Genomic DNA, 17619 nt, shown 5'->3' with positions numbered 1-17619 from the left:
AAAAATATTTTGTCTTGTTTTAACTAACAGACAAACAGTCCACTGCATGCAATGACAAATCTGTAAGAGCCTCCCAGAAGCACTATCTACTGCCCTTTGGATAATACTTACACTTGGCAGTCTGTCATGAACACGTGGTAAATTATCACATGTACATTTAAAGATAAATGCTACCTTAATGCTGACAGCTATTCCCAGGATCAGCACTCTAAATATTCTAAGCATTTATTCTATAAAATGAGGAATTTTTAATAAAAGCGTTTCAAAAGCTGATTACAGAAATAGCACTCTAAGTCCCTTGTTAAGCGAGTCAGAAAGCTTTCACACCACTCTGTCTGCTAATGGGAACAGATTTACTGGTATCAGTAAACTGAAAATTTATATTGTACCAACTTCTAGGATTTCGACATATTCCAGTTTTGCTAAAAGACACACAAAGAATTACTGTCTAATGAAAAATGGGCTACTGCATGAGATAAAGCTAGCTTTAAGACAATAATTCAAATAAATGATGCATCAGTGATACCTTTAGTTCTAGGAGCTGGCTCAACTAGATTATGATCTAATGGAAACAATTTTGCTGTATTAGTAAATTTAGCCATGTACTTTTTTTTTCCAAACCTGCATCCAACAGAGATTTTATAAGATTTTAGTTGCCTCAGAATACCACTGTACTGACAAGCATTACTCTTTTTACCACGGAACTAAGAAAAATGATGTTGTTACTACCTACACCAACTGATATGAAAACATGACCACCATGCAGCAACCAGGATACCCTAGTATGGCTGAATGGCTTCAAAACTAAACAATCTCCTTAGCTTTGTGCATTTTGAGACACTAATTGAAATTTCCAGCCATAAGCAAGCAAGATCTTCTTTCAAAAATCATGTGGCTCCTTAATACCATTGTCATGCTGTAAATCTATTGAAACAATATATTCCCAGTTGGAACATCTCGCTAGCAATGCACACTTGGAGAGTCACATGCAAGACAAAAAGTAGTACTTGTTACTCTCTGCAGCTTTCTGTTACACAGCCAGCTACTAGATTTATCTTTAGCTGATAGTAAGCAGGAAGGTAAAACGTGGAAGAAATTTCATTCAAGGATTATGGGATTTCAATGTAACACTAACAATCCAATTCACTTAAAAAATAGACAAATTAAAGGTTTACAATGAAGCATGTTCAGCAACAGTTTTGAAAAGGCCAGGTTCCTACAGAACCACGCTCCTACGCCACAGACGACAATACCAGCACTGTCACATTTATTGAATCCTTCAGTTAAAATGCATATCAAATATTAAAATAACAGCATTAGACCTCTCAAAGCACAAGATTCCACATTAGGGACTTGAGCACAGCATAACTGTTTTTTTTTTGTTTGTTTGTTTTTAATCTATAATGGAGAATAGTTGTACTTCCTACAAATAGTGGATCAATAGAACATTTAGCAGAATCATGTTTACATACTGAAATTATAATCTCCACACAGTTCTCCTGGACTGCTCTCATAACAAGTATACTGCCTGCATGCAGTTTACATTTCATGAGCACCTAGTCCTTAGGAGCGTATCACAACTATACCAAATGCACTCCTATAATAATACTACACTTAAAAGAAAAAATGAAAACTCACCGGTTCCGTTCCTTCCTTTGCTTGATTAGTTGAATGAGTTCTTTGTCAAGGTATTCTTCTTCTGCCTCCTCTTTCTCTTCCGCTTTATCATGGGCATCAACATTGTCTTTGTGCAGCTGGCTGGAGATGTGCTTGGCATATGCTGACAAGCCCACCACTGTCACCCTGCACACCTGGCACTCGTGGTTGCTGTCCCTAGGAAGAGAGGCAGAGGGTGGACTTTCAATTCTGCCAACAGGCATGGTAGGTTATCTCTAGTCTTACTTTGTTTCCTCTGAATGTGCCTGTCTTTAGCCAAGAGCTTGCGTTCAAGGCAACTAGGTTTTGCTCAGTATATTTAAGTTACTTGAATTCTTTGGCTTTTTCATTCAAGGTCTATTTTTTTGATGGTAAGTTTTAATAGATTTTTTTCCAACAATCAAGAGGTAGAAGACTTGGTAATAAAGCTGTGTTAACTGGTAGGAGGAATTCTTCTTGAATTGTTGTACTCAAAATCTTTTCAGAGGAAACAGAGTGAGCGAGGAGGCAGAATGGAAGGCTTACAGAGCTAGCAGGAGCTGCTCTGAAGCCCATCCATGGTGCCAGCTGCACTGAGGAAGCCTGGTGACAGCTTCTACATTTAATCTTTGCCTTGAGCCTTCCCCCAGTGAAATTTAGAAAAAGGAGGCGGCAGTACGTGGATACAGCCAATCCTAATAGAGCACAACCTAAACTGGGACAGCTGAGACTGCTGCCTGGAATCCAAAGACTCCAGAGCACAGCAAGTGATGGGAGGGTGTCTTCAGTTCACTGTACTTTATTTGGTTCAAATGTGCATGAGGTCTGCTTTCCACTTTAGAGGACATATCTTAAAAAATACAGTAATTATTTCAGCTGGAGGAAGTTGACAGCTGTGTCGGACAAATGGATTCACTCATATTTCAGTGAATATTGAACTAAGGTTACAACTTTTTTTTTTAATAAAGAAATTCAGATTTCTAAAAATACCTTATTTGTTCTGACAAATCCAATTGATAATCCAGTTAAGGAAATAGTTTTTTAATAATAAACCTAAACAAGGGAAGTATGTTCACCAGTTTAAAAAAAAAGGCAGAAAAAAGCATAATGCACTGCAGACAACCCAGTGAAACCAAGTCAGGACTCACTGCCTGCCTCTACAATGCTTTCTACAACTCTGTCATTTAATTCATAAAGACAGATTTACATATCTCAATGGCACCCTTGAGACTGAAGTCTTGTAGCAGTAGCTTTATAGTACCAACACAAACTTCCTGAATGGAGTCAAGAAACCGGGATCCATAAATGAAAAAGTCAATCATAAATCCATAGTTTTTAGAAAAAAAATAAAAATAAGATGATAAGAAGCTTCACTCAAAATATTAGGCCACCATCCTTACTGGAGTGCTTAACGGAGTATCTGCAGTTAAATACTAAAAGCAACGTTTTATTTTTGCTACAGTTACGTTTTTCCTCATATCATGGTTGAGATATTTAACCAATTAAGTCATTCAGGCACAATCAGAGGGGAGGTTGTTTTTAATTTAAAAATTAATTTAAATGAAAACTAATTCATAAAAATTATACAATGAATTTATTGCATGTTGCTGCCTGATTCCAGATGAAACTTTTGGATAAATTTCAATTACAAAGTCAGCAGCTTACAGATTTACCCTGTGTTTGGAGAGGTGTACTTCATTTTGTACACTTCACACTCACCAAGAACAGTCAAAGCCTAGATTCTGTATATCATAATTCAGGCTATCTCATTAACCCAATGAAGATAACCATATACAATTAGTGAATTTTACTAATGCATTGGAAGAATGCTCTTTGCAATCATAAATGACCCAGCTATGCATTGCTAGTAAGTTTTGTTTTTAACTTCGGTCAGCACACAATACAAATTGCAGATTGTAAGCTGATTTCTTGCTGAAAAAGGTGCTCTTTTTCCATAATGTCCCACGTAAGTCAGAAGGACACTTCAACAAGAAACACACCTCAGGGATACTAAACAGTTTTTTGAGAACACTCCAAATCCTTCTTAAGGCCCACGTATCAATTCTTTCATAAAATTTCTATCATTCTCACTTACAGACTGACTAAATACATGCAACGTTTCCACTGTATTTGGACAAAGCCAGTGAGTTTATCAACTGACTTAAAGACAAAGAACTTGTTTCTCTCACTTCTAACTGGTGTGACTTGTTACTAAGCTGTGGTTTTGGACCACTCCACAGTCTGGAAAGAAAAGACTCAAGGGGGGTAAGTATTACAACTCTATAATCGAAACAAACAAAAAAACACAACCCATACCCACACTTCTTTCCCTCCATGCACAACTACTTCAAGTAAAGAAGAACTGTCTGAGAGCTTGGATGGTTACACTAATGGGAAACATGATTTCTTTCACTTTTTTCCTTCCCCCATTCCCACTAATATCAGCTGTAATTGGGCGCATTCCCACCACACACACACTGATCTTGTCTATGCATTTCCCAACCTTAAAGGTCAGAGCTTCATCCCCTCTGAAACACCACACAGTCACAGCTGTTCAAAAAGAAGACCAGAAGCAGATAGAAATAAACAAGAAAAAAGTATTCTCAGTATGACAACATTCCAGAGCTTTATTTTTCTGCATGCGTACTTCAGATGGCAGACTCGATGTCCTTCGTACAAGAGCATTATTTCATTTTATTTTTTTTTAAAAGAAGCTTACTAAAGCTTTGTATCTGACATCCAGTTTCCATTACATATCATAGGTAATAAGACCTCAAGAAGAGGAAAGGTTTCAGAAAATTTTTCTAGCCCTTGAGATTACCAAGTTAACTTTAGAAGGACAAAAGCAAGAACCAATATATGCACCTCCTTCACCTCTTCCTTACAGGAAATCTAAAAAAAGTGACTTCTAGCTGGATGTTAAATTTGAAGGTAGTAAGCTGCTGATATAATACACTTGGATGGTATTATCTTCTGTCACACAATGCAATGTGTGACCCTTAGGAGGCTGTTGCGTTCCAAGTAGAAAACGTAGAACACAACCATCTTGCTATACAAGGCTGTAAAACTCCTAAAAAACTTCTATCAAACTGAAATGGGAAGGAGAGAGGCACAGAAGTGGGCAAGGCTGTTACTGCACCGTAAAAAATCAAGTCCATAAATCCTTTTTGAGAACAAATTTCTTCTATGAACAAATTTGAGAACAAATTTCTTCTATGCATTCCTGTAAAAGAAGGGATGTAGACAGTTACCTTAACATTAAATTTCTATTATGAAAATGTAATTCTGATGAAACGAGTTTAATTTTATTTCAGTCTTAAGGAAATAGGAAGCCAAGAATCATCAATAACTTGCAAGCTACTGTGGACATACGTGACTTCTAAAAATTAGTGTCACCTGCATAAATTTGTCATAAACTAGAAAAATACTGATTCAGAAAACCAGAAATAAGATACCAAGGTATGTGAAATTTTAAGCTGTAATCCCACCACTTTCTGTCCCTGTAGCTACCCTAATCTCAGAATCATTGTCTGAATAAAGTCTAGATGAGAAATACTCTACAAGTTAGCTGACCAGAAGCCCTACTTAACCTTTTAGTGCTGAGGATATTCTGGTTTCTGAGCAACCACTTCCCAGCTGTTCAGAAAGAGAACAAATTCTTTTCACTCTCAACAGTACAGATACTGATGAGTATGATGTGCCTGATACCAGGCACATTTCAGAATGTTCCTAGCTCCCAAGACCCTGTTGTGTGGGGCCACAGCAGAAATGAACGCAAGATGATATAGGTTTTTATTTATTACTTCTTTCTAAATAAGCAGCTGAACTCTGAAGAAAAGATAAAGGGTTAAGCAAGGGACGGCAACTGTAGGGGAAAAAAGGTGGTGGAAAGCAAGGAAGTTGTTGTTTCTATGCCCTCCCTCTTTAATCCAAAGCAAGTTTCATTTGAAAAATTAAATAGCCGCCAAGATGATGTTTCATACATTTCCTCAGTGTGACAAAACACCAACTTTATCAACTGGAAATCTGGGCAACTTTTCTGAATCTCACTGAAACAACTTTAAGTTCAAGAGGAAAAGCTTACTTGATTTTCTTTACCATTTGTTCTAATATTTTGATAGATCACAGGCTCTGTCTAAAGACAGACTGATAGTAGAGATTCTGAAAGCAGAAGTTCTTTTCCCACTTTACTAACCTGTCGTGGAACCTCAGACAAGTTAATCAAATTTTAGGTGGAAGTCGAAACTGGTTAACAGTTTACTAACAGTGAATATGCAGCTTGAGGTAAACAATGTATTTTTACCTATACAGCATAAAATTTACAGAGTAGTTGAAAGTGCAGAGCTCCAATCCTAGCTGCAGTCTTTGTGCATCAGAGATGACAGAAACTTGCTGCAGACTAAAAAGTACATTAGAAGTAGGATGCCTTGCAATGCCTTGACTGTCCTGCAATAAAGGTTTTTTTTTTTTCATTTCATTGCAACTATTATAAATGCTAGCAGATTTAAGTGTGCATATTCCTATTCTACAGATTTTCTGGAGGACTTAAAGTAGAAACACATCAGGTTGTTAATTTAGACAAACTACAGCAATAATTAGCAATTACACAGAAGAGTAGCATAAAATATTATACAGCTTGCTCAAGCACATTCAGCTGCACTATGTAACGCAATCCTGCACTCCAAATGTGGACTCTTTTTTTGCAGCTACACATATGCTTTGCACACAAAATATTACCTAAGAAATAGATATCTAACTTTTGCTAGTCTTGAAGCATTATAAAATAAAGCCGTTTAGGAGTTTTACTAGAATTCAAACTGACAAAATGTAACTATGTTGACATTAGCATCTAACATAATATGAACCAGTCTTAGTTTCAGTCTGCTTTTGTTCAATAGTTAATTCTTTAAAAAAGGGGCCTAGAGCAACAGCAGCTGCTCCCATTTTGCAGAAAAAAAAAAGAGAATAAAAGCTAGTGAACCGAGAACTAACGTGAACAGACGCAGTCTACAATTTACCTTCCTTGGATTTAAGACAGATGTCCTAATAAAATGGATTTCCGACACCTAAGAGTCGAAAGAAAATCATTTCTTGTTCCTTTAAAAGGTGTTGAAAATATATCTGCTATTTTCATATGATATCTGTGGTGCATGATGACTATAAGTTATGACTATTGCCTATGACTATTGTCTGTAAGTCAAATATTTAAGTGCAGACCATCTGATCTCTGGCTACCTCGAAAGCTGAAAATCAACTGAATGCACTTTCAAGTGCACTCTGGTTGCACCCTGATTCCATATTATCAGGATGATATTTTAATACTCCTGAAAGCCCTCCTCCTGCTTTCCAATGACTATAACTAAATCCATGGAAGCCACCATCCACCCTGGCTAACTCCATTAATTAAACAACTGGACCAGAGTGGCAGAGAAAGAGGCTTTCACACGCACAGATGATGCCTTTACATCCAAGATGTCAGATTTCTTACAGAGGTTTAGAAGATCAACAATTATTTCTGCATCACTTTAAGCTTTTAAAGATGATTTTAAAAGGAAAATACCAGTGTTCATAATTCTGCTAAAGGCAAAATTCTAGTGCTTCCAAGAAGCCAAAGATGAAACAGCCAAGAACTAAAAAACACATTTCTGTTTGGTCAGTTGGGTTTTGTTTTATTATTTCATTACAGTCCAAGAAATGCAGGAGAGCATTTTTTCATATCATTTGTTTCAGTTAGCAAGCCTCCCAAGTTTTAGACATTCAGAGAATATGGTGATTGCCAGCTTTATCATAAACCATGCAAATGAGTGATACATAAAATAAACTATGCAATTCAGCTTGTATGGGAAATCGCACGTGAGTTCTTCCAGAGTATAAAACAAACTGCACCAAGAGGACAGATTCAAGATTGTTCTCATACCTTCCCTTCAGGTTTTCAAGTTCTCTGTGGTGAAGCATGCTTCTCATGTGTTCTTCCATTTCCTTCAACCAGGAGAAAGAAAAGTAGAAATGGTCATAGCAGAACAAAATGGTGTATTGCATTTGAAAAGCTCACTTGTGAAAACTCTCCTGCCTTGCAGGAAGGCATACCCTGCTCCTGTAGGGCTGCAGCAGTTGCTTTTCCTGTTTCTATTACCATGAAAGTGCAAGTAGTCACACTCTTAGAAGTCATATAGTGTTACCTTCTCAGCAGAAGGACACACTGGAGTCATTAGAATTCAAAAGGTGTGCAAAATTCCAGGAGAAAGGAGCATATGTAGCAAAAATTATTACACTGATTTTTGACAAAGTACTGTCAATCATTTTTGTTAAATGTCTCATGATATCACCTCCCCAGCAGCACAGCAATTAAAATACTGTTTTCCTGTTCAATCTCAGTAGTCTCTCTGTATTTGTATTGACACAGATGCAATTTCATCATCAAATACTATTTTACTCTGCTAGCTGCACTTCAGAAAGTGAAATGAACATAAGTCAGTTTGTTGTTTACAGCAACCTTGATCCACAAACTACAGTGGTAGTGTAATTAATTGGGAATGAAGGAAAGCTGCTGGAGGAGAAAGTTCATAATTCAGGGAAATAAAACAGTTTGGAAGATTTCACTTTCTCTTGGTGCTTGAGCCAAAACGTTTAGAAATCTTCAAAGAACAGGTACTAATCATTATCCTCCTCAGTCTTTAAATTCCCATCTGCAAAGGGAAAGCAACATCTTCAGCCCTCAAGAGTCATGTGAATTAATACATTGGCATTTGCAAAATATTCATGTGCCAGGTGGCTAAGTAATATATGAAAATCGAAAAAAAAACAACACTGAGCTTTAGTGCAGGCTTTGCATGATATCCAGTAAACAGAAGACACATACTAAATGGCAACATTAATGAAAACATGTTATGCTGTATAAGTCCACATTTTCATCCATATGGAACCAAGATAAAAGCCCAAAAGGAAAAAAGTGTATTACATGGTATTCTTAACACAGCACAGCTTATAGCTGAATAGGTTTTTGAGTGATTCACTTTATTAGCTTGATACAACAACATTAAAAAAAAACTCAAAGCCCTCAACGTTTTTTGCATTCAAAATCAAGGATCCTGCACAGCTCATTTCAAAAAGATGCTCTAAAGCACATATAAAAGTACTACTTGATTTGTGATAGATCTAGATCTATACATTCCTGATACAGAAAAAAACCTTAAGAGTTCCCACGATTTTAAAATGGAAGAACTACTTACACACGTTTAGTAATAGTATCTACTGATGTTAGATGTAAATTATTATTTACCTTTTTTGAGCTGTACACAATGTGACATAATATGCATTTTCGTTCTCGAACCATGCTTATTATTCTGGAAAGATCTTATCCTATACCTGCAAATAATTTAAGAAGAACCAACATTCAGACTTGGATTTTTCTTTAATTGGTTTCAGTAAGCATTACTATTCATGAAAACATCTGTGCAGAGATCTTTTAAGAGAATACACACCTCTCACACATAGTCAACATTCTTCAGGAAATATGAGATAGTTTTGAGTATTCCTCTAAACTGCTCTTAAAAAAAAAAGTAGATTTCCCTTGCTTTCACTTTTTTCCCCTTGTCCTCCAACACATGACACTCATACTGCAAGCGAGCAAAGACCTGTAGGATTGCTCACAGATACTCAAATCAGATTAACAAAAAACTTTCCAGCTAGCATGATGAGAGGGAGGTAAGGAATTGAAGAAACTAAGCAGGATGAACTCACATTTTTATTACAGTATGTGTTGTATAAAGCATGTTTGTTCATTATTTCCCATGGCTATATTAAGAAGAATTTATAACACAGTACACACGACAACTCAAGTAAGAAAATCTATAAAGATCTATAAGGACCTAAGAAAATGAAATGAAGGCTATTCATGACAACCAAGACTGATGGTCTTCATGTTTTATCAGTCAATTTATTCACTGTAAAATAAAACCTGAAGTGATTTAAATTCAGTATTTTTCTTCTTGATCTCCGTAAGAATTACATGTGTGTATATTGAAATACCCAAAAGTGTTTTAAATATATTCTCTAGCTTTATCACATGGACACATCATTTATTTGAAACATTAGTAAAGGCTATATATTTTCATTATTTGTTCCCAAAGGTACAAAACTATTATATTCCGGTGCAAAGTTTTTAATAAACATTTTAACACTGATCCACAGAAAATGTGCATATATGCATGTGAAGTATCAGCAGGTTAAACTATTATTTTTAATAATTTTGTTTAGTTCATAAGGAGAGCAATTAAATTAGAGGTACCATATGTCTAGGTTATAATATGAAGGTGGCTGCATCTGCATAAGTAACAGGACATAGTCATTGCCCTTTTCTTTCTCTCAAGAGACATTAAAATGGGGAATGATCAACTCCTACAGTCACTTTTGATTGACTTGTCTGAGGCAGTTCCTCACCTTGTAGCAGAAAGAAATGTATCTTTCTACTGCCAATACTATTATTCATTTTTGTATCTCCACTCAAAAAGGCAATTCATCCCAAGCTTTGCTATTTTACATTAGTCAACTTCAGAGCTAATTTGGCAAATAGCACCAAACTTAACCTGCAAAAGCCTTCAGAAGCCTTCATCTGCATAGCTCATGCAGCCTACAAAACAAATCCCAATTATTCACCACCAACCTTCTGTTTCTGAGACACTGAACCCTCAGAAGCTGGCACTGACCAGAAGCTGTGAGCAGGAACTGTATTTACACCAAATCCAGAGCGCACAGAATTAAAGCAGCTCTGACCTTCAGTGCTGCTGCCCAACTGTAAGCAACAGAATAAGCAAAACCACACCCACTCTTATTCAAAATGTGGTTCTTGGACAAATAACTCCTTTCCTCTGGATTTGCATGTCCACTTACAGCTCCTGTATGCACCAGCAGATGTCCAGCATAAAGGGAACTCAACTGGGAGCTGCAAGAGTCCTTAAATTTTCAGTGATAAGAAAGCAGTTTCCTCCCTAAAAAAATTCCATTACCATACCAAAACAAACATATTTAAAACAAAATAACAGATTCAATCATCTTGTGTTACCTATCCAGCATTCTTGGGGTGCCATTCTTGAAATACTTGATGGTGTTTAAATATGCATTCTCCAGCTTTATCGCATGGGTGCCTGATATACTTGAATCATTAGTAACAGCTATGTATTTTGACAAAGCATCCACAAAGGCACAAGATCACTCAGAACTCTGCACCACTCCAGGTCACGCAGGACATACATATAAACTCACAGGACACCAGAAAGTGCATGCAAAAGCACCTGGCTTCAGAGAAGGTCAGAGCACAGAAATACAAAATTTCAGGACGAAATCTTTTGCATTTATCCACATCCTATTTCCAGACCATAGAAAATATGACTTGTTTGTAAACATACTCATATAGCTTTGAAGCTAACTTCTTTAGCTGCTCAGTTTGAGCAGAGATTAGCAAGTGAGATATCAGCCTCAGAGATAATAACCTCCTGGAAAACCTATGCAAGTATAAGAGCACATCATTGATGTACTGTTTAACATACAGATCCGTGCAGCTGCAACAGATCTAAGAATTATTTATTAGTGTACACACAACAGGTTTGGATACATACTCAATCCAGGAGAGCTGTTTGAACATGATTAACTTGAAGCCACTCCTGAAAAGCAAAGGATGCAAATGCTTGCACCAATTTTGCATGAAAACACGCTCTACTTCCCCAATACTCTTCACTTGCACTACTTTGTCATTTAGTGGAATAATACCCTATATGTGTTTAGGATCTTGCTCAAGACTACTTCAAGCACCTACAGAATTTATTCTGCACAAGGGTAAGACAGCAGCATGGGACTCAAACCAGGCCAAACAGGCCAGTAGAGCATGGCAACCTGCAGACACCAGTTAGCACATCACATTGAAACGCTTTCACAAGCAGAACTAACATTACACCTGTTTTGGCTAATTAAAACATATAGTAACTATACACGATTACAGGAAGAGTTTTAGGCTAACTGCCCAATCAACTGAGCATTACTTATAACAAAGTACTAAAAATACTAATGGAATTCAAATGCTATTGGATGTCACTATGAAAAGCAAAGCTTTCACCTCCACAGAGAGAGGCCCTTAGAAACAAGGGCTCAGAAGCAAAGAGATTTTGTAGATACTACAAAATGCATATACAATGACTGGGAGAGGACAAATCCATGTTCTATTTCCAGATCACCTCTTGACTTAGTGCCTACACAGAGATAAACCACTTCCCTTCATGCTTCGCTTTCCCACCAATCCTGCTATAAAAGCCAAGGCTCACTTCAGTGAAGTACTTTAATTTCACTGTAAATATTTTCACAAAGTACTCCAAAAAAGCAGTACAAATTAAAGGTATTCCCTCATTCACTACGTAACAAGAACCAGACGGCTTCTGTGCCATGTACTCAGTAATGGCATTTCCCTCATCGTACGCTGGCCTGGTCCATCATACAACTTATCAAGCTGAGAAATTTCAGAAACAGAGCTTTCCCTGCACAAATGTAGGTCTGATTAAATCCCTTTTAAAGAAAATAAAAATCCTATACTTAAATACTGAACAACCTTCAGGCCTTTATCAAGTTTTCCAGTTTGTGCTTTTCAAGTCACCAACTTACCACACAGCACAGAGAACTACTTCTTAAGGGGGCATTAAGTGGAAAAGGAGCCAATGCAAAACCAATCACAGTCCAAGAGTGAGCAAAGACAAGATTTTGCCAACAAGAACCACCACCACCATGGAGAAGCAGCAAACCTCAATAGCAGAATGTCAAGCCTTCAAAACAAATGAGATGTCACGACAACTTCCTATTTTGAAGGAACGTTACCAATCAGTAGGGGATTTTTGCTTGTTTTAAAGCAAAGGGATGGATGTATTTTACAACTCTGTGATGTAAATGCAATTTGCCCACACCCTGCACCTGCCCAGAGCCTGGAAACAGCACACATGTTAATTAACTTCAGCAAGTCTGTTAGAGCTTTTGGAGAATGCTTCTCACAAGTAAAAATAACCTACAAAGAAAATAAGGCATTAGACTACTTCCTGCTACAACATCCATTTGCCTCCAGTTATTCAACCTCACCGGATAGCATACATTAAAAACGCATGTCAAGGCTAAATCCGCTGCAGATCAGTGGCTGAACACCAACTATATAAAGCCACAAGTGCCCCGGAGTGGGGCGGGCAGCCCGGCATTCCGGCTGCCTAGGAATCCTCAGCAGGCCTCAGAGATGGGCAGCGCCGGACCGACAAAGAGCCAGCCTACACGCTGTGTGTCCCTACAGGCAGCAGCGGTGACTTACACCTGACAAAAACAGGAGCCTGGAAGTTCATCGTGGCATAATGCCCTTCAGCAGCACATTCCTCAGCCCCTCACGGGGATGTCATTGTCCTTTTGCATCGGGGAGCTCTCTCCTGAGGCAACCGGTTGCACAAATGGCCAGGCTGAGCTGCACGAGAGTACCACAGCTGCCACAGGCCAGGCAGGAGAGGTGTGAAGAGAAGAAAGAAGCAACTCACTGCAAAGCACATTCAGGAAACCTTTTGTTGGTTGATGGGAGGAAGAGGTGGACACCAGGTTCACCTGGAGGGAAGCCTCCGGTCTAGAAGAATGAGGAACAGGTAGGGCCTTTAGGCCCTAGAAAGCACTGAAGTAACCGCTGCTAGGCTAGAGCACGGGTAGTTTGGTTAGCAGCAAAACTTCCTTTGCCCATCTGCTGAGAAGCCTGGTCTTCACAAGAAAACCTGGAGAACACCACAGACGTCTGAAAGTGGTATACAACCACCTATTGCAACGAACTAACGCTACATAGCTAATCAAAAACATAACCAAATGATTTATTAAAGCCTAGCAAAAGAGAGGTTTTCCTAAGGAAAAATTTTTATGACTATCAAATCATTTCCCTGTCCTACATGCTGCTGCAAAAGCCCTTGTACAGACTGCTGTACAAAACCAAGTAAATCACCATAATGAAGAGGGCCTATAGTCAAATTTCATCCCCTCAAGCAGAAGTTATATGGAATAAAGCACCAACATTCAAAAACTACCTTTCCTTTGCAGAATCACTGCCCTTCAGGCACCTGAATTCACTACGCATCTGCTTGCTAGACTCTTTCCCCAATTACCTGAATGTTACTTCAGGTAATTGGGGAAATTGCCCAGTTACTTCTGGGCATACGTGGGAGGTATTTTAGCATTCCTGCAGAGATGCTGATCTCTGCAACCCGGCCTGATCAACAGCCAAAAACTTACGGACTTACTATAGTTAAGCCATGACTAACAGCATTATTTTCCCCTAGCACATGAACAGAGTCATGCATTACACAAACTAGTTTGTGGTCATATTTTTTCTGAACACGGCAAAGGAAATAACTGTATTGCAGCACAGTAGTTACAATACTTGTACAAGATGCAAAACTTCAATTCCTCTCTGCTTCCCTGTGATTTAACTTCATCCTCATGACTGAGGGTCCCTGAGGGCAGCCGGAGGGCACGGGAGACCCCTCAGCACCGAAGCAGCACTACTGAACAGCAAAGGCTGTAACTGAGCTGCCAAGTGATCAACTATTTTGACACTGAGCCAGGAGATAAGAGTTGTTCCATAGATCAAAGTTCTCTAAGTTCCTGTTAAAAGCAATGAAGTTAACTACACTACCCTCGAAGACATCTGCAGGAAGTGCTCGTATGTGATCCCATGAATACTGCTGTGCCTTTTTTTTTTTTTTTTTTTTTTTTACAATATACAGGGAAGGTATACTGGAGATAAGGAGACCATAGAGAAGTACCTTATGCAACAGACCAGCACGTACGCAGGAACACCTGACATGAACACAGACTTTTCATTAACGATTACTTTTAGTACAAGCAAAGCTAAGAATGGGCTACAGACCGGAAGAGTATATACGCCTTAAATCACAATCGAACTGGCTTTCTAATTTCCTATATATAAGCAATGTTAATAATCTCCCAATATCCAAACTAAGCTTTCCTTGCTGTAAACTGAGACAGTAATACCTCCCAGTGAAAGTAAATACCTTACTGCTATCTTACTTATCACACTGGAAGATTCAGGAATACACACTGCCCTAATCTGAATGGAAAGCTGTTCAGAACCACTGTTGTACACTGTCATTTCAGAGACTTAAAAACCACACACCTGGACAACTGCTGTTTTCTCCTGTATTTCCAGTTCTTCTCCAGACTTATACAAACTCTGTTTCTTCAGGTGTTTTCCTCAAACACCTCATTTTTTGAGTATACTAAAATTCCTGTTCCTCTTTCCAAATTGCCTACAACACTATTAAGGAAAACTGGACACACTACTCCAACTGAGACCCCTATCATTGCCCTTTGGAGAGGGGCCTTTTACTACCATTATAGCCTCAAACACCAATTGAGACAAAGTTTTAATAAGAAGCAACACAATGATGCACAAAACCTGGGACAAATAGCCTACTTCAGTTAGATATATCTGTGACTTCCAAAACAATTCCTGTCAGCTTATTCTGATAATCTTGCATTGCTTTGTAAGAGGTCTTCAATTAACAGACCCATATAAGAAAGACAGAAGTAAGTACAAAATCAAGTGGTTGGTATTTCTGCAACATTTGGCTGTTTTATTAGGTTTGTATTGTTGTTGTTCTGTTTTTCTTCCCCTTTCCTAGGTATTTGAGCTTATGGTACCCTTCACAGGTGAGCAAACTACATCTCTTTCACAGACTGGAAGTTAAGAACAGGTACTCAGAAAACAAATCAAAACAGACTGCTTTACACTTCCTATCTATTGCAGTTCCACAGAAGCAGGTAGCTGGCTTTAGCAAAATGACTCACGACTCCCTAACAAAGGTGTACGCACCACGTACTCAGACTTCCTAACAAAGGTCTGAGCACTAGAGAGTATTTAGTCGCTCACTGGGCTCTTTATACAGTCACAACAGCATTAAAAACCCCTGTGGAGTGATTTGAGGCACTCAAACCAAGGTAGTCAGGTCATTTGTCAATATATGGAACTTTAGTGACAAGTAAATTCAAGCTAAGGATCCCAAACATTAGGCTGGCAGTCATCAATGATTCAGCAATAGAAATACAAGCTTCTGTCCAAATTTTCACACCTCTGAAAGACAGTCATTTCGTTCCAGTGATGAATATTCAGGGCTCCATCAATTTGGGATCAAAATGTAGAATAGCCTAGGTCTAGATGAAAAAAAAAATCCCTTACCCAACAAATAATACTTTTTTTCCTTTTTTTATTTTAAATAAAGCAAAAGCATTTTTGTAAAGCATTATATTTTTTCATTTTTGTATAATCAGCTCGAGTCAGGTAACATCTCAAATCTTATGTCACCATCTGGTGGCAAAGTTCACAGAAGACAAGTGTCAGATATTAAGAAGAATTTTATCAAGCTAGATTTGTCTTCAGATATCTTATGAACTTTGTCTTTAAAAGATAAAGCAGAAAATCAATGGAAAAATGTCTTCATTTTATCTAGATGAAATTATCTAGGAATCTTAGTATCCCTGTACATAGTTTGAGTATGTATTTATATGACAGTCGTTGTCATAATTTTATTCTTTGTACTGAATAAATATCAGAGCCCTGCATAGGTTATGATGCGTTTGGCTAATATCTCTTCAAACACATGACATTTTCGGTCATAGGTGCTAAAAGTTACCTAAAATTTGGTCACAGTGACTGAAGTGATGGACTAACACAGTTTGGCTAAAACCAACTATTTGCTTGAATTCAGAGCGCTAGAATATATAGCATCTATTTACAAAACTTTATGTACAAAAATCCGTCCGTGATGGAACATACATGGTGATGCAAACAGTTGTCTTTTACTGCCAGTTCTGTTGAAGCCAAGCAAGGACTGAAAAAATACAGCTGTCTTTAACAGGAGACACAGTCTCTTCTCAGGTCAAGATTGGAGTTTATTTCCGAAGGTAAAGAAGTTACAAACCGAACTTCACTGGCCCTAGGGTCCTGCAATATTCACCCCCAAACACTGCAATCCTAACGGGGAAGTACTTTCAAAGCTCAGCAAACCCATTAACGAAATTAGGATCTATCAGTTCAGCGAAGCAGTCCATCAGCTTAATGAAGTAACTGAGGCTTGGCTGAATTAGGCAGCCAATGAGAGACAGCCACAAACAGGCAGCAGAGACCTGAGACAAGCGGCCCCGGGAGCTCCCGCTGCAAACAAAGCCCGTCACACCCCAGCCCTCTCCTTGCGGGTCACTCCTCAGCACCTGCCTGCCCCACAAGCCTCGGCAGAGCTGTACCGCAGGGAGAGGGAAGGAGAAGGGAACACCACTGCAGCGGAGCACCAAATTTACACCGACATAAAAACAAACCCTACTCTCCCATAGAAATAACAAACCCTTACAGAACAACCCCAGAAACGCAGCACAAACACTGCGAGGCTGCGGTTGCCACGTGTGTAAACTTTTAAAAGCCCAGACCCACCAGCACCGCTGGGAACGGCTCTCCGCTTCAGCCCGCGCGCGCAGCGCTGCCTGCTAACGCTCCCCTGCTCCGCCGCACCCCGAGCCCGCTACCGGGGGCTGACCGCGCCCAGCCACGGGGCCACCGGCCGCTGACCGCCGCCTCCCCTCGGGCTGCCACTTGCACGTCCTGCAGCCCCGACCCCCCGCCGCCCTGCAGCCTCCCCCGGCAGGCCCGGAGCCGCGCCCGGTGCCGGTACTCACCCGCGGCGCCCCCCGGCGGGGCAGCGGCCCGCCCGCCCGTCCCATCCCCGCCGGCACCGAGCGCCCTCCACCCGCCCGGGCCCCTCCGCCGCCGCCCTGCAGCACCAGTGCCGCGGCGTCCCCCGGAGACCCGCGGCGCACGGGGAGGCGGGGCGAGCCCTGAGCGCAGCCAGTGGGGCGCTGAGGAGGCAGCCGCGCTGCAAGCCGGGAAGCTTTCCTCTCTCTCCCGCGGTGCCTGCTGGGAAA

General features: G+C 39.6%; 1 protein-coding gene across 3 annotated transcripts in view; it reads right to left on the bottom strand.

Moving 5' to 3' along the window:
- ZNF106 (zinc finger protein 106) overlaps positions 1–17527 on the bottom strand; it is a 41764-nt gene extending 24237 nt beyond the window's left edge. Inside the window, exons 1-4 of one of the 3 annotated variants that reach the window (XM_066998701.1) lie at positions 17374–17527; positions 8915–9000; positions 7553–7614; positions 1639–1833 (exon numbers count right to left, since the gene is read on the bottom strand). In XM_066998701.1, the coding sequence (XP_066854802.1) occupies positions 1639–1833; positions 7553–7614; positions 8915–8968 (311 nt within the window). In that variant the 5' untranslated portion in view covers positions 8969–9000; positions 17374–17527. Of the gene's footprint in view, positions 1–1638; positions 1834–7552; positions 7615–8914; positions 9001–17131; positions 17223–17373 lie in introns of those variants that run through there. The other 2 variants (XM_048064843.2, XM_013192042.3) reach the window with 2 other exon arrangements.
- Between the last annotated feature and the right edge of the window lie 92 nt (positions 17528–17619).

This window comes from Anser cygnoides, chromosome 5 (genome assembly GCF_040182565.1).
Source record: "Anser cygnoides isolate HZ-2024a breed goose chromosome 5, Taihu_goose_T2T_genome, whole genome shotgun sequence".
Lineage (NCBI taxonomy): Eukaryota > Metazoa > Chordata > Aves > Anseriformes > Anatidae > Anser > Anser cygnoides.
This window is presented reverse-complemented; position numbering and strand designations above follow the sequence as displayed.